This window comes from Solea solea, chromosome 18, assembly GCF_958295425.1.
Source record: "Solea solea chromosome 18, fSolSol10.1, whole genome shotgun sequence".
Taxonomy (NCBI): Eukaryota; Metazoa; Chordata; class Actinopteri; order Pleuronectiformes; family Soleidae; genus Solea; species Solea solea.
This window is the reverse complement of record NC_081151.1, coordinates 2362643-2377941: the sequence shown is the minus strand read 5'-3', so window position 1 is coordinate 2377941 and position 15299 is coordinate 2362643. Positions and strand designations below refer to the sequence as shown.

Below are 15299 nucleotides of genomic sequence, written 5' to 3'. Positions count from 1 at the left end.
CCACGAAGAAAAAAAACACCAAGTGTGGAACTGTAGCGTGGGATCATGACGGCGATCACGTGACTGACTTTATGACTTCATTCCGGGGAACTACGGTGGCCTTGGCGTGCCCGAGAGGACGCCGCTCTGCTTACTGTGAGTTGTGATCATGTCCTCTCTGTAAAACGAGGCTTATTCTCACGGTACGTGATCTGCTTTCATACGACTGGTCGGTGTCTTCTGTTCATGAAGCTGTGACGACTAATATTTGTGGATTCTTTCTCTTTCTCAGGCCAAACGCTTGTGGTTCTTGTGGCTCTGCTGGAGAACCTGCAGGTCGTCTAACTGGGACAGATGGACCTTCATCCACGGCTGATGTCTCCTCTGCTGAGTGTTGCACCGCGTCTGTCCATCCTGTCAAACATCCGTCCACGTCCCCCCTGATACTTGAACACAACCTTACACGCTGGCGTCCATCTCATCCACCATAAAGACATTTAATCGTGATGCAAGTTGGTGACGGTTCATGGAATCTGACGGCGCTTTTTCAACAAGAGAGAGAATCTGTTTGTCTGTGACTCACCGACAAACATTTCTACAGACAACGTGCTGTACGCTGAACCTGGATTATTATGCCATATCCTCCTGCATACAGTCTGACCCCCCAAATCGTGCAGCATCTAAAGGAAAAAGTACAGATAACGGACGACACCAGCAACTCATAATTTTTAATGTAATGTCGATCAATTCCAGAACGTCACTTAAAAAGTGTCTCTACTGGAGAAAAGGGAAAATAAGGGTCTGCATTAGAAAAAAGAACAAAGAAAGCCCATTTATCACACCCTGCACCTTGTTGCTGTGAAAGTAAACTGATCAGAAGCTGCTCTGACAAGCATCTTGATGTGGTGAAACCACTGTTGGGGAATATTTCATCAACTTTTAAAACAGTCTCACAGGGTGTGTCACCTCGCCGCTCATCGGGTGATGATTCACTTTCAACCTTCGCTTGTCGCTCAAGTGAAAAACCACATTCTGTGGATGTGGTTTAAGGCCAGAGGAAGACATGTTAACAATATAGATCGGCATGTATTCAGGATTTTAACAAGGAGTTTGGTAACAGTATAAATTAAAGGCGTTCATGTTACAGTACCTCCTATAGTTGTAGGTTACTGTGTAGTTTGGTCAAACTGACAAACTGTGGGAGTTTATTTTCTTCCTCTCGTGCACATGTCATTGTTTACTGAGGCTTCTTTACAGCTTCATGAAGTCAAGAATACAAACATCTGCCATAAACTTTGTCTCTTTTTCTGCTAAACGTCATCATGTTTGTAAAGTAGATGTAAATACTTGACATGAATGGATAATGCCAGTGTATGAAGCACTCCTTGTTTAGTTAGAGAGTATCCAGTAGCTTTACATGTGGAGTGTTGGTGTTTGGGCTCATTCTCACACCTATAGTCTGCTGGATGGATGATGTACGAGCCAGGAATCAATTAGTAAATGTTTGTTTTTCTATTAGTAAGAAGGAGAGTGATTGTTATTGTTTGGTGTTTGTTTTTGGCAGAGATGGATAAAGTACGAGAGAGAGAGAGACCAAGACTTGAGTACAAGTACAAGTGCTCTAGTTGAAGTGTTCTTTAAGCACCACACTTAAGTGGAAGTACTAAAGTATTCAAGGGGGGCTTGTGGCCAGCATATACCCCTATAACCAGACTATAACCCTCTAAACCAGACTATAACTCTCTTGTGTAAAGAGGTTTTGGTTCTGGAGGTTGAGGTTTCAATCATCTCTTTTTTTTACTGGGGTTTCAGCTGTGTCATGTAAATTAAGTGAGAAAGATAACACGGCGATAATCCACCACATCAACATCACCCTGAGAAAATATGCTATGTCAAAGTTTGTTAGTAATTAGAGACTTGTTTTGGACAAATGTATGAAACTTACTAAAGTAGTCGATGACATTTTGTTCAAGAACATGTTTTATTTTCGGCTAACGCATAGATCATTCCAGGGTAAATACATTACATGTCATTTAGCAGATGCTTTTATCCAAAGCGATTTACAAGGGAATTGAGTACAACCTGCCAGGGGTGGAGTTGAACTTGCGACCATGAAGTCTTTGTACACAGGGTCATAACCACAGGCGGTCTTAACCACTGAGCCACTCCAACCCCCTCCCCCCAAATACATGTTCCTGTTTATAAATATTAGTGAGTGAATATACGGTGTAAAACAATCAAAATCTCTTTACACAAGAGGGGAGTATACTCTGGCCCAGGTCTGTTACACCGGGCCGGAGTCAGATTACATGTAATCCCCAGAGATTTTGCCCTTTGTATAACATATAAACATGTATTAATGCCCTCTTCAGTTTTCTTTTCGCCCCTGCTCTTCAGAAAGTCTGTGCACTCAAAGTTTGGAATGATTCGTAACAATTTTGTAACTGTAACGATGCAGCGCATGACAACTGTATCGCAGTATCAAACTTGTCGAAAATGTGGAAGTAAAGTAAAGTAAAAAGTAAAATCCTCCAGTAAAGTAAAGATACAGCATTTTAGTACAGTAGTGAAGTACTTCTGATTTAATATGATACATCTCTGGTTTTTGGTGAGTTTATCATTGTTGTCACACTGAGTAGGGAGAAGGCGGGTCGTGTGTGTGTGTGGTTTCCTTTCTCCTTCCTTTTGTATCACATATCAGGCACATTCACTGAGTCGTATACCTTATACTGTATAGACTGCTTCTTCTTCCATTTGAAGTTGTTGGTTTTGGGTAGAGCAGAAAATCATTACTTAGAAAACTAAAAGCAATATTTTCACAATTGTTAAATTTGTTACATTCCGCAGTAAATTCTAAAAGTGGGCGGTTCAAGGGTACAAATAAGGTCGAGAGCAGAGCGCGAGCGTGCAGAGAGACACCGGCAGCGTGCAGTCACGATGATTGAAAGAAGGATGTTGGTGCTGCGTACACTCTTATGTGTCTTATGTGAGTAATGTTAATGTTTATACGTTATTTATTAACACCGACGCCTGTCGAATGTGAAGGAACGCGACGTACGTGTGTGTGTGTGTGTGTGTGTGTGTCAGTGTCAGTGCTTGTGTTCACATGTTATCTTCTACTCGGACGAGTTTAGTTGTACAGTAGCACAACTTAACATTAAAGTTCCACTCGCGCGGGAAAAGAAATGTCTGGGTAAAAATGACCACATCAGTCGCGCGGTCTTTTCCCTTTTCCTGGGCCACCGTCACCCAGACAAGGCACAGGTGACATGTCTTGACATATCCTGCCACCGACACACTAAACTGGAGGGCAAGGGCAGTAGCGAACCCTGTAATTCCCCCGACCCGGAACCGGCTCCTTCAGCTACTACTTGAGCGTCGGTCCATAAAACCAGCGTAGTGCTCTGATGCTAGATTTCGTCATGTTGTGTGTACTACGCTGCTTCCTCACGTCTGAATATTTATTTACGCACAACTGAGATCAGGGACCTTTCTACTCCAGGGTTCGTGACACGGCAGCTTCGTACGGGACTAAAATCACTGCGAAAATCTGCTAATTTGACTTTAATCCACCTCCTCATGTAAATTAATCCAGTCCGGTTAATGTGGTTGACAGCACTTCTTCACTCTATCACTTTAGCGCTGCGCACGCGTGTGTTTGTGTGAGCGTGTGTGTGTGTGTGAGCGTGTGTTGTCTGTGTGTTGGGCGGTGACTGAGAAACAATGTTAGAGTAACATAGGTTTTGTGTTTCAGTTCAAGTGTACAGGGATACTGAAGTCTAATATTTAAAACTATGGGATTATTAAGGATTATATGAGTCTTCTTATTATTATTATTATTATTATTATTCTTCTTATTAGTATTATTAGTATTAGTATTAGTTTATTTAAAAGGGGACAGTGCAATTTCATAGAACACATGATTATACGTGGTTAAAAAAGCCAGAATTAGCTAGAAGGCTAGTTTTCATCTGTAGTCCCCTGGCCATGATGAGAATTTAAAAAGAAGAAAAGAAAAGAAAAAACACACACAATACATGTACAATATAATAAAAAATACATATGCAAACACTTACTATACAATTAAGAAAAATGCAACATCACAACATTTTACCATGACATCAAAACAGGCTTATCTTTTAGAGTTTAGTTTAGTTCTTCTTTATTATTTGAACATGTCTGCGTAACTGCATGAACACATTGTGTAACTAGTTTGTGCCTCTAATCATGTCTTCTTGTATCTCCAGATTGTGTTCTAGGTCCATCTCTTGCAAAGAAACTCAATTGCACTTTCAATATGATCCCTGAAGGCTACATGTACAACCTAACACCTTCATCAAGTTGCAAAAACTTTACTTGGTTAGATAACAAGGTCAGTCATCACGATGTTCACACTTTAGTTGTGTGGTGTTTGTCGTGATCTACATTAATTTGTCCTTTTGTTTGTTGACTCTAGACAGTTTTGGCAAATTACGCAACGCCGGTCTCTGAAGGGGTGTGGAGCAATGTCACCACTGTGGTCACAGACAGATGTGTGTCCAAGATGGTGTATGAAGTAGATTGTGAGGTACTGCACCTTTACTTTTAATAAAATGACCAACTCCTAATACTTCACTTCTTTGTATTATGTAAGACCAACTGTTTAAAGCAGTAACAATGTGATGCTTATGTTTGTCTCAGTTCTGCTGTAGTTACCATGTAACATCACATGTGTTCTGTACAGACGTACGATGTGACACTGTTCATACTATGTTCCATGTGAGCACTTGTTCTCTGGAAACACCTGTAGTAGTATCTGTGTAGTCGCCATCATTCACAGTGATACGTGACGGTGATATTATCTTCTTATTACCCCACTATATTATCACTTTTACCGCCAAGCTTTAATCTAAAAGGAATAAAATAAAGATAGTGTAATCAGCTGGAGTGTATGAGAACATGAGCTTTTTATTATGAATAAGGTTGTGAGCTTTAGGAAGGAAAGCAACTTTATTGTCATCATACTGGTATTGTACAACGAGATGTGGAGGTCAGATGGAGGGTTGATCAGAGAGCCGCTGCGACTGAGCGCGCCGCCACAAGGGACCAACCTGACCGAATGTAACTAACATTCTAACATGTTTTGATGGTGGGAGGAAACTGGAGAGCCCAGGGGAAACCCACGCAGACATGGGGAGAACATGCAAACTCCACACAGAAAGGTCCCAGACCAGGAATTGAACCCAGCACCTTCTTGCTGTGAGGCAACAGTGCTAACCACCACTACTAACCACTGCGCCACCATGCCGCCCTTTAGGGCCCTCATCTCTGTCACATGCTCTGCTGTTTTTGACCAGTTCACAGAGCCCGTCACAGTACGGTGCCGGCACTGATGAGCTTTTATTTTAACTGACGTTCTTTTAGCCACAGACTCTGGTCACTGTGTTGTTTTGGTTCTGTCAGTGGACCAAAGACAGTGTAGAGTTGCTTAGGTCCGTGTTGGAGCCGCTGAGTCCTCTCCAGCACCTCTTACTTGTGGAGTACTTCAAGGTTCTATTCTTGGGTCGCTTCTTTTCTCCCCGTACCTACTTCCTCTTGGATCAAAACTCTGTTTTTCCTGAAATTCGTATCACAAAGACAAAATGAATATTGTTTTTTGTTATGAACCAGAACCGCCTAGCACGAGCCTCACTGTATGGCCTCTGTGTTTCTTCTCCACAGGATTGGACGCACGACACGGCTGTCTGTGAGCGTGAGTATCACTTACATGTCAGGCCTGTTTCTGTATGAGGACGACTTTCTCATTTACTTTAAAGTAGATTCACAGTATTTCCATTCAATCACTGTTCTGATGTGGGAATCTCTTCTGTCCACAGCCAACTGCAGTGCAATTAAAGAGAAGATCGAAGGTGACAAGAGGGGCGAAGGTAAGGATGTGCTACAAGTCACAGTCTCTGAGATGAGATCTTTGTTGGAAGCGACCAGTTTAGAAAGGGAAGCAGTGTTTGTGTCCTCCATGCTACTGTGTCACAAGACTGTTTCTTTCATCTCAATTGTTTTTGTAGCTGACCACACCACCATCAAGTTTGTTGTTCCTGTCGTTGTGATTCTGGGGCTGGGGCTGGTGCTGGTGCTGGTGCTGGGGCTGATCTATAAATTCAGAAAACGCATCAAAAGGTAAAACCTTATTTTTCTCTCAAAGCATGATTTGAAATCACATGTATTTTCCTCATTTAACGTGTTTTTAATAATGCTTTCCTTTAAGCAGTGGATCTAACTACGTGGTGTGAAAGAGACTAAGAACGAGATGGAGGACACCTCGACTGTTGTCTAGGTTAGCAATGGACTGCCGCAATGAGCTGAGACCTTCACCTCCACATAATTGGTGCTGACAGCCAGAGGTGCTGCTCATTTGCTGCCTTGATTTTCCTTTCCTTACTCTGCGACTTCCTGAAATTGTCTGACAGCAGAGATACGTTTTTACGCTTCAATCAAACAATGCAAACATCTATATTAGGACTTTACTAATATGGATCGACTTTTTGCTTTTTTTCCCGTATATAATTGTGGCAATGGGGCTAAACTTTCTACTTTTTTATACAAACTATCTATGAATTAGTGATCATTCAGGTCAATCGTGTATATAAATCAGATTGACTTAACTGTGACCACAGTTGCCTTCAGACATATTTATGACTGGACATTTATGACTCACATTTCCACTTTTTAACCACAAAAGAAAAAGATTTTAAAGTTATTTTTTTAATCTCATTTGACGACGCATCTTCGGTCAGGAGCTGGCTGTGAGACGCAAACAAAGCACAAACGATAGTTTTAAAAGTGTAAAAGTAATATACTGTACTGTATACATACTGTAGAAAGTTCCTGACGCTGTGGAAGCTCATGGACTCTTTGCTGGGCCAGAGCGTGCACTCTGAGGACCAAAGCTTAGCAGCAATAATACTGTAACGCTCCCAGAACTATTTATAGAGTTATTATACTATATTAACTATTTAGTATTATATATTTAATGATGTATTTAATATTTATATAAAAAACATGTTTATAGTGTGGGACAATGCACATAATATAGTTATAATATACCCCTATACACACATATATATATATATATATATATATATATATATGTGGTAAAGCATTACCTCCTTGATAGAGGAATAATCCATACAGTATAAACACTGTATGGAGTTGATCTGCCTTCTGCAGCCATAAAAGCTTCCACAACTCTTGGAAGAGCCTTAGAGATTGTCCTTCATTGGAGATAAGATATATTATAAAAGAATAATATTATATAATAATAGGAAAGGGTTAGGGTTAAAGGATGTATGGTTGTTCTGGATCAAACTGTTGTGAGCCTTTTATGTCCACTTATTTTATGTCCCTGTCTTAAGCTATTTAACTTGATTATTCCTTTTTTTCTGTTAACAAAATCATGTTTCACTGTCTTTTCTTACTTCTAATCAATAAAAATTGGGCCAAAAAAAAAGATAAGTCTCTTGTTTTTATTGTTCCTGTGTGTGTGGTTTTGATTGTCTGCTGATTTTTTTGGGCCAATCGAGAAGAGGCTGATGGTGTCACTTGTGAGAAAGTGAAGTTTGTTTAAAGATTCACATGGAGGTCACTGTTTACTCACACAATATGAGAAAGTCATAGGTTGTTAATGAAATAACTTCTTTAAGTTTATAAAGTGACATAACCGTCACTGTGGTGGATATGCAGGTGTTACACAATCATGAGGATGACTCATGCATGTGTTCAGATAACACTTCTGCTCGTGACGCCACAGTAACGGTAAGAAACTACATTATTGTTTGGGTCATGTGAGCTGAGGAAAGACACTTTCATAGGCGGGACAGACATTTAGACAAGTAGAGAGACGGGCTGCCAGGTTTTTGGTAAGAGCTGTGAGTCATTATCTGAGAGGAAACTGTCCGGTAGTCTCCATGACAATGGCAGCTGCTGAGGTTTGTTGAGCCTGTCGTGTTTATACAGTAACTCGTGATTTGGCCCCTTCTTCAAGGTTCAGACCTTTCAGATGTTTGAGTGAGTTACGGGAAATGATTATGCAACAACAGCAGCGGGTCAATGGACAAGATGCAGCCTATAAGATTTAAATGAAACACAGTGCAAGGCAAGTTTGTGTATAGAGCATATTTCATTTCAGAGAAAAAAGACAAACAACATGAATCAAACATACATAGCAAGATCACACCAACAATGTCATTATCCTCAACACACACAGATAATAAACACGCATTACCAAAAAGATATTGTATTATTTATTATACATATTTCCTGAAATATAACTCATATTTAAGCACGTTGAATGAGTGTAAGGCGACTTGTTAGTCTCCACAAGAGAGTCATGTTCATGCAGAAAACACTCACAAACTCACAAAACACACAAACACACAAAAAGTGCACGTTTTAATACTGCCTGTGCACGTGAGCGCATGTGAGGCTCATTTCTCCTGATGACGATGATGATGAAGATGAGTCTGACACTTGGTTGTCGAAGGTGAGTCCGTGCTGAAAATGTGCAAATATTACAGCAAACACAACTTCAAATAAAAGCTGCTGTACTGTATTTAAATGTTTCCTGTAGCAGCCCACCGGCTTTTTTTTGTTTCATCGTCAGATGATGGGGCGACATTTTCATTGGCTACTGACGCCTTGCATCAGCCCGTGAATCTGAGGTGAGGCTAAGATTCCGTCTGTCTTAAACAGGCTCCAGCCAGCGACTCCAGCGGTTCGAACAGCGGCTGATGAGCAGTTAAACATCCGATGCTTACAGAGGTGAAGTCACGATGATTAAAGGAAGGACGTTGGTGCTGCTTACACTCTTATGTGTCTTATGTGAGTAATGTTAATGTTTATACGTTATTTATTAACACCGACGCCTGTCGAGTGTGAAGGCACGCGCCGTGTGTGTGTGTGTGTGTTTTAGTGCTTGTGTTCACAGTAGCAGGTGGAGCGGTGTCATCAAAACATTAAAGTTCCACTCGCGCGGGATTTGAAATGTCTCAGTAAAAATGACCACATCAGTCGCGCCGTCTTTTCCCTTTTCCTGGGCCACTGTCACCCAGACAAGGCACAGGTGACATGTCTTGACATATCCTGCCACCGACACACTAAACTCGAGGACAAGGGCAGTAGCGAACCCGGTAATTCCCCCGACCCGGAACCGGCTCCAGCTACTACTTGAGCGTCGTGGTTTACAGCAGCTCTTTACACTGTAGCACAGGAGGGGGGGGGTTCCCTCTTAGTGAGTGTGTGCGTGCGCGCGCACGTGTGTGTTTGCGGGTATCTGAGTGTGTGCGTGTAGGAGTGCGTGTGCACACGTGTGTTTGTGTTTTGTGTGCCTCTAATCATGTCTTCTTGTATCTCCAGATTGTGTTCTACGTCCATCTCTTGCAAAGAAACTCAATTGCACTTTCAATAAGATCCCTGAAGGCTACAGATACAGCGTACACCTCAATCAGTCAGGGTGCATCGCTACGTGGTCGACATTAAAGGACACAGTATGGGTCAGTCATCACACTGATCACACTTTAGTTGTGTGGTGTTTGTCGTGATCTACATTAATTTGTCCTTTTGTTTGTTGACTGTAGACAGTTGTGGCAAATAACGCAGGGCACGGACCTGGAGTTGTGAGGAGCAATGTCACCACTGTGGTCACAGACAGATGTGTGTCCAAGATGGTGTATGAAGTAGATTGTGAGGTACTGCACCTTTACTTTAATAAAATGACCAACTCCTAATACTTCACTTCTTTGTATTATGTGAGACCAACTGTTTAAAGCAGTAACAATGTGATGCTTATGTTTGTCTCAGTTCTGCTGTAGTTACCATGTAACATCACATGTGTTCTGTACAGACGTACGATGTGACACTGTTCATACTATGTTCCATGTGAGCACTTGTTCTCTGGAAACACCTGTAGTAGTATCTGTGTAGTCGCCATCATTCACATCATCGACAGTGATATTATCTTCTTATTACCCCACTATATTATCACTTTTACCACCAAGCTTTAATCTAAAAGGAATAAAATAAAGATAGTGTAATCAGCTGGAGTGTATGAGAACATGAGCTTTTTATTATGAATGAGGTTGTGAGCTTTAGGGCCCTCATCCCTGTCACATGCTCTGCTGTTTTTGACCAGTTCACAGAGCCCGTCACAGTACGGTGCCGGCACTGATGAGCTTTTATTTTAACTGACGTTCTTTTAGCCACAGACTCTGGTCACTGTGTTGTTTTGGTTCTGTCAGTGGACCAAAGACAGTGGAGAGTTGCTTAGGTCCGTGTTGGAGCCGCTGAGTCCTCTCCAGCACCTCTTACTTGTGGAGTACTTCAAGGTTCTATTCTTGGGTCGCTTCTTTTCTCCCCGTACCTACTTCCTCTTGGATCAAAACTCTGTTTTTCCTGAAATTCGTTTCACAAAGACAAAATGAATATTGTTTTTTGTTATGAACCAGAACCGCCTAGCACGAGCCTCACTGTATGGCCTCTGTGTTTCTTCTCCACAGGATTGGACGCACGACACGGGTGTCTGTGAGCGTGAGTATCACTTACATGTCAGGCCTGTTTCTGTATGAGGACGACTTTCTCATTTACTTTAAAGTAGATTCACAGTATTTCCATTCAATCACTGTTCTGATGTGGGAATCTCTTCTGTTCACAGCCAACTGCAGTGCAATTAAAGAGAAGATCGAAGGTGACAAGAGGGGCGAAGGTGAGGATGTGCTACAAGTCACAGTCTCTGAGATGAGATCTTTGTTGGAAGCAACCAGTTTAGAAAGGGAAGCAGTGTTTGTGTCCTCCATGCTACTGTGTCACAAGACTGTTTCTTTCATCTCAATTGTTTTTGTAGCTGACCACAGCTGGGGGCTGGTTCTGGGGCTGGGGCTGGGGCTGGGGCTGGTGCTGGGGCTGATCCATAAATTCAGAAATCGCATCAAAAGGTAAAACCTTATTTTTTAAAATACATGTGATTTGGAATCACATGTATTTTCCTCATTTAACGTGTTTTTAATATTGCTTTCCTTTAAGCGGTTGGATCAAACTACGTGGTGTGAAAGAGACTAAGAACGAGAGGGAGGACACCATGACTGTTGTCTATGTTAGCAATGGACTGCCACAATCAGCTGAGACCTTCACCTCCACATAATTGGTGCTGACAGCCAGAGGTGCTGCACATTTACTGCCTTGATAGAGATTTTCCTTCTTTTCTTACTTTTTATTGACTTAACTGTGATCACAGTTGCCTTCAGACATATTTATGACTGAACATTTATGACTCACATTTCCACTTTTTAACCACAAAAGAAAAAGATTTTAAAGTTATTTTTTTAATCTCATTTGACGACGCATCTTCGGTCAGGAGCTGGCTGTGAGACGCAAACAAAGCACAAACGATAGTTTTAAAAGTGTAAAAGTCATATACTGTACTGTATACATACTGTAGAAAGTTCCTGACGCTGTGGAAGCTCATGGACTCTTTGCTGGGCCAGAGCGTGCACTCTGAGGACCAAAGCTTAGCAGCAATAATACTGTAACGCTCCCAGAACTATTTATAGAGTTATTATACTATATTAACTATTTAGTATTATATATTTAATGATGTATTTAATATTTATATAAAAAACATGTTTATAGTGTGGGACAATGCACATAATATAGTTATAATATACCCCTATACACATATATATATATATATATGTGGTAAAGCATTACCTCCTTGATAGAGGAATAATCCATACAGTATAAACACTATATGGAGTTGATCTGCCTTCTGCAGCCATAAAAGCTTCCACAACTCTTGGAAGAGCCTTAGAGATTGTCCTTCATTGGAGATAAGATATATTATAAAAGAATAATATTATATAATAATAGGAAAGGGTTAGGGTTAAAGGATGTATGGTTGTTCTGGATCAAACTGTTGTGAGCCTTTTATGTCCCTGTCTTAAGCTATTTAACTTGATTATTCCTTTTTTTCTGTTAAGAAAATCATGTTTCACTGTCTTTTCTTACTTCTAATCAATAAAAATTGGGCCAAAAAAAAAGATAAGTCTCTTGTTTTTATTGTTCCTGTGGGTGTGGTTTTGATTGTCTGATGATTTTTTTGGGCCAATCGAGAAGAGGCTGATGGTGTCACTTGTGAGAAAGGGAAGTTTGTTTAAAGATTCACATGGAGGTCACTGTTTACTCACACAATATGAGAAAGTCATAGGTTGTTAATGAAATAACTTATTTAAGTTTATAAAGTGACAAAACCGTCACTGTGGTGGATATGCAGGTGTTACACAATCATGAGGATGACTCATGCATGTGTTCAGATAACACTTCTGCTCGTGACGCCACAGTAACGGTAAGAAACTACATTATTGTTTGGGTCGTGTGAGCTGAGGAAAGACAATTTCATAGGCGGGACAGACATTTAGACAAGTAGAGAGACGGGCTGCCAGGTTTTTGGTAAGAGCTGTGAGTCATTATCTGAGAGGAAACTGTCCGGTAGTCTCCATGACAATGGCAGCTGCTGAGGTTTGTTGAGCCAGTCGTGTTTATACAGTAACTCGTGATTTGGCCCCTTCTTCAAGGTTCAGACCTTTCAGATGTTTGAGTGAGTTACGGGAAATGATTATGCAACAACAGCAGCAGCGTGTCAATGGACAAGATGCAGCCAATAAGATTTAAATGAAACACAGTGCAAGGCAAGTTTATGTATAGAGCATATTTCATTTCAGAGAAAAAAGACAAAAGACATGTGGCAAATGTAGACATCTATGTTATAAGGTCTTCATTTTTCTTCCCCATAACAAAGACAAAGTCTATTTTTATATTTATATTATTAGGTCACCACAACATGAGGTACACACACACACACACAATAATCCAATGCTTTGCATTGTAAAACTGTAACCTGTATAAGGAAAGAGAAGGACCGGTTTGACTGACGTAAGGACAGAGCTCTGTTAGGCTTCTAACCCTTGGTAATTTGCCATGGGAACTCCTTATATGGACATCTTGGTGTGTGTTCATAGGTCACATATTCATTTTTTCATCTTCTTATGTGTTGTGTGTTTATATAATTGGTGAAGTAATTGTTTGTTTTTATCAGATTGTCTATGTTGTGCTGAAAAAAGAAAATAATAGAAACCTGTATATTGCACATTCTTATAGCCTCTTTATAAACTGTGCGTTTAAACATAAAGAAACAATACTGTGATATGTGTGGTATGTGAGGCTAAATATGGTCTTTAGATAATAGATCAGTATCAGTAAGACAACTGTGGGTATAAATTATAGTGTATGTGTCATCTAAAGGGTGTGGCTCACCTGGCTGAGCGGGTCACTGCCGGTTCTGTTGTAAATGTGTGTGATTGACCCTTTATTTGCTCACTGCTGTCCTGACTGGTTAGTTGACCCCTGCAGTTGTTCATGAGTTCTGTTCACTGTGCATAACGCAGCCCTGGAAACGTTTCAGAGGGGACTTTCACTGCCAAGTGAGAGAGAGAAAAAAAGTTGTTCAGCAGACACAATGAACTCTTAATGTTTGCTCCCACAAACCTGCTGCAAAAATGTGGCTTTAAAATTTGAAAATGTGGCTGTGGGATGAAAGTGACATCACACAGACGTTTGTTTCCTCAGGTTAAACAAACTGTAACTGTACCAGCATAGACCAGCAGGGCGGTGTCCCGTAAATGAGAGGGGGGGGGGGGGGGGGGAATGCTGTCTTGAGCACATTCTTGAACACACAGACACTGCTGCTGCTGCTGCTGTATGCTCCCTCAGTCACGTCCAAAACAGTTACTAAAACAGTCAAAACTGTTCATTTTCAGAGCCACAACTAACAGTTACAGAGTTTGTGTTCGCAAAGATTCAATGGAAACAAAATGAACACTAACAACAACAACAAAAATCACCAAAAATGTAGCATTAAAACTTTTTAGCACCAAACCAGCATGGACCAGTATAAACCAGCATAGACCAGCATGGACCAGCATAAACCAGCATAGACCAGCATGGAAACTATGCTGGTCTATGCTGGCTTTTTTTCCAGCAGGGAAGTGTCACATAAATCAAAAGGAGAGAGAGCGTCCTGTCTTGAACACATTCCACAAAAATGCCCCCACTTTGTCTAAATGTTTTGGATCATCACAAAGATACAAGAACACACAGACACTAATAGATTCTTCTTGTCATCTGTTAGTCTTTAACTGGAGATCATGTTACCTGCAGACCTGACTGGGTGAAGCACATCGTAAATCATTGTGACTGCGATTGGAAAACTTTCAGAGGGAATTTACCCTGCGGCTGTACGCTCCCTTAGTCACGTCTATTAACGCATTTCATTTTCACAGCCATAACTAACAGTTACACAGTTTGTGTTCACAAAGGCAGTTTTTCCTTTGGTCGTATAAATATCATGAGGCATGTGTGTATACATACTGTATATGTGGCACATATTACTTGCCATGAAAAGAGGAAGCAGGGAATAAAAAGTGAAGAGATGAAATATCTTAAAACACTGGTCTCAAAATAGACAAATATCCTTTACATTTAAACCATTATCAAACAGGTTCATTCTCCAAATGACTAGCAGCCTTTAGATGTCATGTTGCCAAGTTGTCAAGCGATAAGTTTGATGTCAAGACAGAAGGAGGAAACGTATGAGGAAGACACATGTACAGCATGTATGTGAGACATGAAGAAGGGCCCTGGGGACATTTCAGAGGGGACTTCCACTGCCAAGAGAGAGAAAAAAAGGTTGTTCAGGAGACACAATGAACTCTTAATATTTGCTCCTGCCAACCTGCTGTATGTTACCAACAAAAACAAACAAAAATGTGGCAGTGGCAGTTTTTACCTTTGGTAGTATAAATATCATGAGGCATGCGTGTATACATACTGTATATGAGGCACATATTAATTAACATGATAAAAGTGTTCATTATTAATTATGACGTAATTGTGATTGCAAACCTTTTCCAAAGACATTTACCATTTGTGTAAAATCTTGCTGTTTGTAATCACAAGCATTTTTAACAAATACACGTCATTAATAATAGTGTAGATAATAGTTTTATCTTTCATGTACATTAGGGATACATTTTTTTCATTTCAAATGTTGTCATGTGTATCATCGATCAGTCCTGGACCGCCAGAGGAGCACTGACTTATATGGAGCTTGAACAAAAAAAAAAATCCAGACTCAAAAGTCTCAGATTAGGACTTTTTAATCAGAAAAATGATCAACTTTGTGTTTCGAAACACAATTCTCCATAAGTTCTGGACAAGACTGACTAGGTTGTGTTCAG

At 40.6% G+C, this 15299-nt stretch overlaps 1 protein-coding gene across 1 annotated transcript; it reads left to right on the top strand.

Annotated features, from left to right (window-relative positions):
• The first annotated feature begins 8656 nt into the window (after nucleotides 1–8656).
• On the top strand, nucleotides 8657–11149 carry LOC131444844 (uncharacterized). Its single transcript, XM_058615527.1, has 6 exons — nucleotides 8657–8835; nucleotides 9370–9506; nucleotides 9591–9701; nucleotides 10509–10539; nucleotides 10664–10943; nucleotides 11032–11149. Exons 1-6 carry the CDS (start codon nucleotides 8787–8789, stop codon nucleotides 11147–11149), a joined length of 726 nt encoding a protein of 241 aa, XP_058471510.1. The 5' UTR covers nucleotides 8657–8786.
• The last annotated feature ends 4150 nt before the right edge of the window (nucleotides 11150–15299 follow it).

What these genes read in the sequence shown, in the direction of transcription:
- LOC131444844 (XM_058615527.1), top strand. Translation starts at nt 8,787, where the DNA reads ATGATTAAAGGAAGGACGTTGGTGCTGCTTACACTCTTATGTGTCTTA. An exon ending in TACACTCTTATGTGTCTTAT is followed by an intron (nt 8,836 to 9,369) that starts GTGAGTAATGTT and finishes TTGTATCTCCAG; the next exon opens with ATTGTGTTCTACGTCCATCT. An exon ending in CATTAAAGGACACAGTATGG is followed by an intron (nt 9,507 to 9,590) that starts GTCAGTCATCAC and finishes TGTTGACTGTAG; the next exon opens with ACAGTTGTGGCAAATAACGC.